The sequence below is a fragment of the Engraulis encrasicolus genome, chromosome 3 (genome assembly GCF_034702125.1).
Source record: "Engraulis encrasicolus isolate BLACKSEA-1 chromosome 3, IST_EnEncr_1.0, whole genome shotgun sequence".
NCBI classification, from domain to species: Eukaryota; Metazoa; Chordata; class Actinopteri; order Clupeiformes; family Engraulidae; genus Engraulis; species Engraulis encrasicolus.
The window spans coordinates 31,088,074-31,096,807 of NC_085859.1; the positions used below are offsets into that span (position 1 = coordinate 31,088,074).

At 44.2% G+C, this 8,734-nt stretch overlaps 2 protein-coding genes across 5 annotated transcripts; one reads left to right on the top strand and one right to left on the bottom strand.

Annotated features, from left to right (window-relative positions):
* Positions 1-684: 684 nt before the first annotated feature.
* On the top strand, positions 685-4,710 carry bcl2l16 (BCL2 like 16). 4 transcript variants are annotated; one of them, XM_063195209.1, is made up of 3 exons: positions 685-729; positions 1,856-2,479; positions 4,048-4,710. In XM_063195209.1, the coding sequence occupies exons 2-3, from the start codon at positions 2,000-2,002 to the stop codon at positions 4,177-4,179; spliced, it is 612 nt and encodes a 203-aa protein (XP_063051279.1). In that variant the 5' UTR covers positions 685-729; positions 1,856-1,999; the 3' UTR covers positions 4,180-4,710. The 4 variants fall into 4 exon arrangements, with proteins under 4 accessions (XP_063051279.1, XP_063051278.1, XP_063051277.1 ...); XM_063195208.1 differs by lacking the exon at positions 685-729 and adding an exon at positions 793-1,299; XM_063195207.1 differs by lacking the exon at positions 685-729 and adding an exon at positions 1,345-1,635.
* Positions 4,711-5,641: 931 nt separating this feature from the next.
* Positions 5,642-8,487, bottom strand: tubb2b (tubulin, beta 2b). Its single transcript, XM_063195206.1, has 4 exons — positions 8,363-8,487; positions 7,199-7,307; positions 6,974-7,084; positions 5,642-6,866 (listed from the first exon to the last, which is right to left on the bottom strand). Exons 1-4 carry the CDS (start codon positions 8,417-8,419, stop codon positions 5,803-5,805), a joined length of 1,341 nt encoding a protein of 446 aa, XP_063051276.1. The 5' UTR covers positions 8,420-8,487; the 3' UTR covers positions 5,642-5,802.
* Between the last annotated feature and the right edge of the window lie 247 nt (positions 8,488-8,734).

Below are 8,734 nucleotides of genomic sequence, written 5' to 3' on the forward strand. Positions count from 1 at the left end.
TAATTTGTAATGGCAGCCTTACCATTATTTATGTTCCTGTGATTTCCCCTTGGTCACAATAGGGCTCAGGCATCAAACAGGTGCAGCGAGTGACAGTGTAGCTTAATGGCCTCATGACTACTGATTTATGTCCCTGAGCAGTGTCCCAGCTGACAAACAACACTGAACAAATATTGTTGATTTATGATCTGAATGATCAAAATGGGTTATATTGGGTTGATATTGACAATTCAAAGCTAAATAAATAATACTTTGTGAATCCCTGTTCCGTTGTCAGTGAAACTCTTACGTTATATTATTATATCTGTGAAACTATTATACTATATTAAATTATATTATATTATATTGTATTAGCCTATATTATATTATATCAGTATTATATAATATCCCTTCAACTTTTATTATCATTATTAGTATTATTATTATTATTAATAATAATAATAATAATAATAATAATAATAATAATAATGACACAATAGTATATATTAATTACATATTACATATTCATAACACAATTAGGCTATTATTAATAAAACAGTGAAACGACATTGATTGTGATAAATCACTTTTCAATTCCAATGGGTGACCTATGATTTAGCCTTTACACATGTAGGCTACAGTGTAAATAAAAAATGTAGCCTTCAATTCACTCTGCATTCCAGGACCTCAATAACTCCTCAGGAGTCAGGACTCTCCAAGGCGCGTAGGCTACACCCTGAACTCAATGAGGTGATTTTACGCAGTGAGCATGATTTTATTGCTTCCTTTCGAAAAAGCGTACTCGTGTAGGGATTGACACAGGTCTTTGTAGGCCTAATACCCTGAAGTAAACCGCAATACATTACATTGAAACGTGCAACCAAACGAAACCATTTCGCAGATATTTGACGTGTAGTCTCTGTCGTCATTCAAATGTATTTCCGCCTTGTGCAAAGGCGCTATCGAGAAAAATGCATATATCTGTGTCATTGGTTCTGTCAAACTTCCACATATTTGATCTCGACCGCAGCGAGCGACGACGATACAATGTCTCCCAAGAAGTTAATGGTTTTCCAAGCTAAGATATAGTTTTACAACCCACACTGAACATGATCTCATGAGCTCACGCATATTCTGCCAACTTCCGTCTTCCCTTTCCTCACTCACAGCACGGCTTCTTCTGTAGGTTTAAGAAAACGTCATAAGTGGATTAAGGGATAAATTTGAATCATGGAATAGTATATAATAGTTTATATAAAATTAATGTATAGGAATCCGAAAAGTAACAGCTGTAACAGACGCACACATCACCGGATTGAGGTGAGTTCCCGTGGATCTTCGCGCAATATCTACAGCACTTTCTTGGCTATTATGACTGTGTGTGAAATATATGGTTTATTGCATTTTATATTTAGCTCGGTGGCAGGACTAATGTGAGATACATAGTAACAGCGACCACTGTGGGTACTTAGGAGGTTAGTGTCAGTTTGCATTGAGTATGCGTGCTAAATTTAGTCTGCCTGAGCTGGACAAACGTGCGCACGATTGACACAAGCGTAGTGAACCACAGATCACACAGCGACCACCAAGACCTGTGGAGGGAAAGTAACCAGTTTAATCCTTAATGTGTTCGCTGTACTTTGTCCACTGAGTGTGGTGAGTGTCAAGAATGATTGATTATAGGCTTTTGTGACAAGAGTAAAATGTAGGATACAACTGGGTGAATTTACTTTCACTTTCTTATTGCAGTGGCCACCAGTTGTTGACAAACATGCACAAAACAGAAATGCTGTGTCAGTTTTGCAGCATTTCATATTCAAACACCAGGGGTGACACCTCAACAATCTACTGTTAATTTATTCTTTGTGTGTTACAGAGACTCGATGACTACATGATTTGAAATGTACCTGTAATTTAAAGCTTTGTTCTGGACACTTGCTGAACCCTCCCACCTCCACACCCAGTCATGCCCCAGCATACCAACTGCCGCTGAAGAGGCAGAACACTTGCTGAACTCACTATGACTCAATCAGATGAGCCCTCCGGTGGGCAAGGCCTGAACAACCCCGACCCCCTGGTGCGGGAGGCCTTCGTGATGGCCCACGACTACCTGGAGTACGTGACGTCCGAGCCCGGCGCGTACCTGCCCCCGGCGCCCAGCCCCACGTCCAAGGCCCTGCGGCACGCTGGGGACGAGCTGCTGGCCCGCTTCCCTATCTTCTTCCGGCGCTGGCCGCGCGTCTTCCAGGACGTGACGGAGCGGACGGCCTGCCCCATGCTGACGGCCATGCTGGACGAGCACTTTGGGCCCATGGCCCCCGGGGGCCGCCGCAGGGACCTGGCCTGGAGCGCCGTGTTGTCCGTCTACGTGCTGGCCGGCCAGATGGCCCTGCACTGTCGCGACAAGGGCATGGAGGTCGTGTTGCCCAGGCTCAAGGAGTGCGTGGGGGCCTACGTGGAGCGCAACATCATCCCAGAGATCAGGGAGCACGGTGGATGGGTAAGTCAGCCTGGTCAGGTGGCACACTGCAAGCACACGCAGTAAACACATCTCTGTAATGCATGGGTGCCGCTAGGGGGGAAAGGTGTTACAGATTCTAAGGGTCCAAGCACTGACAGCACTGACAGGGGCCCTTAAGCAGGCCCAAAATGGGGCCCAAAATTTCTGGCGGTGCCCCTGACGTAATAGACAGTAGAAAAATCATTTTGTGCAAGATGTGGCCTCTCTTGCTTTATTTTAGTCTATCATTTGGGCTAACACTCTAACTGACTGAGTGAAACCTGATCCCAGCCGTAGACTTTAAGTCAGGTGGCATGTATGGCTGTCTGTGGAGACACTGGGTGGCACAGTATGAAAACAAAGCAGGAAGTAATGCAGTATGTTTCAAGTATATCACACACACACACACACACACACACACACACACACACACACACACACTAATGTTTGTCCCACCACACACTTTCATTTTGAATTATCTTAGTTAAACTATGTTAACTCTATGATACATTTTATAGTTCGGATGGTCTGTACTTGTACATGTGACAACCTGGTTGGAGGTAATCTGATTGTGTCAGTACTGTAGACAAGAGTTTGCAAACAAAAAAACACCATATGGTAGTTAGTTCAGTCTGTGCATGTGGCGGCACATGCCCGAGTTAGACACTTCCCATAACTCCACGGGCGTTCCAGGATGTGTCATCTGTGTCTGTCTATACATTGTGTCATGCCCCTATACACTGTAAATGACTATGGAAAAGGTTGTCTGCTAAAGGATGAGGGTAACATTTCATTTAACAGTGTCTATACGTGTATCTACATATTTACCTCCGCCAAGGAGGTAATGTTTTTGGTCGCGTTGGTTTGTCTGTTTGTTTGTCTGTCTGTTTGTTTGTCAGCAGCATAACTCAAAAACTAATCAACGGATTTGGACGAAAGTTTGTGGAGTTGTTGATAATGACCCAAGGAACAAGTGATTAAATTCTGGTGGTGATCCGGATCACAAACCGGAACCAGGACTTTTTTAAAAAAGATTCTGTCAGCAGGATAACTCAAAAACTAATCAACTGACTTGAACGAAACGTTGTGGAGTTGTTAGTAATGACCCAAGGAACAAGTGATGAAATTCTGGTAGTGATTAGGATCAAGAAACGGAACCAGAACTTTTAAAAAGATTTTTCACCGTTGCTGGCCTATATATCTAGACGCCCCTAGTGACCACAAATTGAATTGCGGAGACTCCACAAAAAGATGACAGAAAGACTTAGGGTGTAACATATTCAAATGTTCTATCAAGCAGCTTCCTTGGCGGAGGTCTGCGCTCTCTGAGTGCTTCTAGTTCAAAATGTAATATTATGTACTTACACGGTACATACCTAACCTTAACCCAGTGCGAGTACATAATGTTATATGTTGTTACATAGTTTATAACACTGCACCTAACTAAAGTTAACTAATGTAACAGTACCAGTAAAATATAGCGTAACCAGGATGTGTAACAGTCAGTATCAAATACACGGATGGATTTCGATTCATGCTCTAACATGTCACCTTCTTTCTGCTTTCAGGCTGGTTTCATATCTCGCTTTGGAGAGAAGCAGAGTTTGGAAGGCCAAGTGAAAAGAGTATGCTATTGGACTTTGCTACTGTTAATCACAGGCATCATGACCTACTTCATTTGGAAAAGACGACCGGCCTAAAAACTTGTTCTATATCATCCACTACTTTTATAGAAAGACTGTTTTACCAACAATGCTTTGGAATGAGTTGTTGGCAAGAGTATATTTTTTTACAAGTGACATTTTTGTGTCCTTGTCTGAATATGTATCTTTTCAGTAGCAGTTCTACGCATTTGGGGGCCCTAGGGAAAATATAGACATAGGGCCCTTTTAAATGACCTTTGCCGGCATTTACCATGGCAGGGCTGACTTTTGCCTCATGACTCATGACACTTCTCTCTGACACCTTTGATTCAATGCTTTCGAAGCAGGCACAAGTTGCATTCGGTATCACAGACATAAACATTCACGCCACTGTTTTCTATGGTTTTCTTCCTGAAACCGCATTCAAAACGGAACTTGCCTTAATTGCGAAAAAGGCAAATTAAGGTGTATAATTTGTTGATTGCAACATTGTGCATATACTATAGCATTCTGGAAATAAAAAATCTTGCACATCATGCAACATGTAAGGTCAACGTTTTGATTTTCCATTAAAGAGCCACTGTGTAAGATTTCCCTTTTTGTCAAACTTAATTGTCACAAGAAGTGACAATATAACCCAATACCCATTGAACTGTTGTGAGTTTATTGAAAAACAGATTGGGAACCTAATCAGTCAATCCGCTTCAAGATGGCATATTGATATGGGAATGGACCTTCATGATCTTAAATCGCATTGTACTTTGTATATATGCATAATGAAAAGGGAGGCATTTTATTTTTAACATAAATTGTCAATATGTGCGCTTGAAATTCATGGCGATAAATACTGGTGAATAAAAGACAAGTTTATCAACAGGCCACTTCATTGTTGGTTTTTAAAACCCATCACACAGTGCCCTTGGCAGAACCAACTTGTAGTCACTTAATTTAACAGATAGCACCCTCTGGTGGACACTACTATGCATGACAGCTGTAACAAAGTAGCCTACTTCACTGCCTTGGATTCTTGTTCTACTACAATGTATCGATCTACTGCTTGACAGCTAATACACTGTTGATTTATAGCCAAATAACTTTCTAAAATAAAATCTAAGGCAACCTCTTGAACACTTTCACAAGACAGCTGGCCCAGTCATCTGCCAGATTAGCGTTTTTTTGCCAACCTGCCACATAGTAACTCATGTGACCAGGATCACGTTACAGGAAGCACTTCCACGCAGTCCTTACATAAGGCTTAGTTGGCGTAGTTCAAGAGGAAGTGGCACTACTGTTCAGTACCCACTACGGCAACTCCATAGCCAATTACAAATATGCTTATGTATCACTACTTAGTAGTAGTAACCACTCAGTTATTACCTCCTGGGTTTATGCATGCCAAATGTTGTGTAGGTCTGGCCAACATTGTTCTGTTCAAATCTTTTGTACCCAGCGTAGACCCATTTTCTTACATTTAAGTATGGACTCATTTTTGACGGATGCACAGAGAAACACTTCCAAGTAAGAAAACCTTATTTAATGACTTGTTTCTGTACAGACAGGAATGAGAAAAGCAAGAGACAAAAATAAAAACAGAACAAATACTGGACTTTGGAAAGGAATCGACAGGTCAGTGAATTGTACAGCCTGGGGTAGACGACAACATATATACACAGAGAACATTTAGGCCAGCTCAGCATCGCCCTCCTCTTCCTCGAACTCGCCCTCCTCCTCTGCGGTGGCGTCCTGGTACTGCTGGTACTCGGACACCAGGTCGTTCATGTTGCTCTCGGCCTCGGTGAACTCCATCTCGTCCATGCCCTCTCCCGTGTACCAGTGGAGGAAAGCCTTGCGACGGAACATGGCGGTGAACTGCTCGGAGATGCGCTTGAAGAGCTCCTGGATGGCGGTGCTGTTGCCGATGAAGGTGGCGGCCATCTTGAGGCCACGTGGGGGAATGTCGCAGACGGCGGTCTTGACGTTGTTGGGGATCCATTCCACGAAGTAGCTGCTGTTCTTGTTCTGCACGTTGAGCATCTGCTCGTCCACTTCCTTCATGGACATGCGACCACGGAAGATGGCGGCGACTGTGAGGTAGCGGCCATGGCGGGGGTCGCAGGCAGCCATCATGTTCTTGGCGTCGAACATCTGCTGGGTCAGCTCGGGCACGGTGAGGGAGCGGTACTGCTGGCTGCCCCTGCTGGTGAGGGGAGCGAAGCCGGGCATGAAGAAGTGCAGACGGGGGAAGGGAACCATGTTGACGGCCAGTTTGCGGAGGTCGGCGTTCAGCTGTCCGGGGAACCTGAGGCAGGTGGTGACACCGCTCATGGTGGCGGAGACCAGGTGGTTGAGGTCACCGTATGAGGGAGTTGTGAGTTTGAGGGTGCGGAAGCAGATGTCGTACAGTGCTTCGTTGTCGATGCAGTAGGTCTCATCTGTGTTTTCTACGAGCTGGTGCACGGACAGTGTGGCGTTGTAGGGCTCGACGACTGTGTCCGACACTTTGGGGGAGGGCACAACGCTGAAGGTGTTCATGATACGGTCGGGGTACTCCTCACGGATCTTGCTGATGAGCAGGGTGCCCATGCCGGAGCCGGTACCGCCGCCCAGGGAGTGGGTGAGCTGGAAGCCCTGAAGGCAGTCGCAGCTCTCGGCCTCTTTCCTCACCACATCCAGCACGGAGTCCACCAGCTCAGCTCCTTCTGTGTAGTGGCCCTTGGCCCAGTTGTTTCCCGCACCACTCTGACCTACAAAAACAGGCAAAAGGAGGAGAAAAATAAGATTAGAATTCCACACAACATGTTATTGTAAGGCTTTCAGCTGATATGGGAAAAAATTGAATGAAAAAGCATACCGAAGACAAAGTTGTCTGGCCTAAAGACCTGTCCGAAAGGTCCTGACCTCACAGAGTCCATGGTTCCAGGCTCCAAGTCCACCAGCACAGCACGGGGCACGTATTTGCCACCTTTTACAGGAGCAGGATGAAAAAAGTTATTGAAGTTCAAATTCATTTACAAATGACAATTTTATGGTGAACTAAACTGGGGATGAAATTGAAGCTCGTAAAACGCCTCCATACCTGAGGCTTCGTTGTAGTAGACATTAATCCTGTCCAGCTGGAGATCACTGTCGCCGTGGTAAGTTCCAGTTGGGTCGATGCCATGCTCGTCACTGATGACTTCCCAGAACTGAAAGGAAAAACAAAGGTCATTTGAAGTGGCAATGTAGGCTTAAAGTAGTAAGTACTTGTGGCAAGATAATGATTCAAACATTAACATAAACAATATAGCCACCTCAACAGGAAGGGAAATCTTGAAGGAATCCTATTACCTAGGCCTTGCATGAGACTATAGTTATGGCAAGAATGTTGCATTCGTTTGAAACCAACAGAGAACATTCCTGACATGTTTTAAACTACTCTACGCCAGATCATTGGCGGATGGCTAACGTTTGAGAGCAAGAGCGCGAAATCGACCCCAGCCCCCTTCTGCACCATGGCGCGCGCGGCAGGCTCACTGGTTGGCTGAAATCCACGCGCTTTACCATTTCAAAATGCATTGCATGTCAACGTCACAGCCAACCGGCACTACCTACATCCGCCACTGGCGCCATTAGCGCAACAGCAGTAGATCTAGCGACTCAACAGGCCTTTATGTAACACATTTCCCTGAAAAAATACATACGTTTACATTCTTCATCATATAACTTTACCTCTAGTTTTTTTTTTTAATAATCTGGGCGACATGATTAGTAAAGATGACCAAATATATAAATGATTTAGGATGGGGACGCCATATACAATTTCCCAAAATTGGGTCAATGGCTAGACTTCCCCTTTTGCCGCACTGCACTGGCATTGTTCAAGGAGGAACATTATTTTTAGGACGAAAAATATGAATCCCATATCAAGAAAAATATGAACAACTCGCAGCATATATACAGAATATCAATTAATCGCAATTGATTTTAGGCAATACATATATATATATTTTTAAATAAATGTAATTTTAAAATGATTAATGGCAGCTAAGCCATTCAATTCGAAACATTGAATCTAGACGGTGTTCAAAAATCTGCTCTCGCTGAGACACAATGCAAGACGTGGATCCTGACATTTTATGCCGGAGAAATGAACGGCTTCTACAGGTCATCACACCGCCTACAACAACCATGACCAGATTTTTCATTCATTCGAGAAAATGGATTCCACTTCGAATTCAAGACAACAGAATGTGTTACTGACCTTGGCACCAATCTGGTTACCGCACTGTCCGGCCTGGAGATGCACAATTTCCCTCATTTTTGGTTAGGTGTCGGAACGTTAGGTGAACTAAAATGTCTTTCCTTTCTTCGTTTAAGGCGCGGCAAGCGGCTTCCCTTATTAGTACACTTGGGTACACCCGCCTCTCCAATGACGCGCACCTAAAGCGCGTCTTCAGTTGGCTGATGCGCAACATGCCCGGCTTTCAGCAGAGCCTCGACCAGTTGGAAAATTAGTCAAAGTGATGTTATTGGCTCTGCACCTCTGTCAGTCAAGCCACCAACGAACAGACTAATTACTCGTTGTACTTCTGCGCAGTTCGCTTCCTTGATGATATTTTACAGTTTGATCATG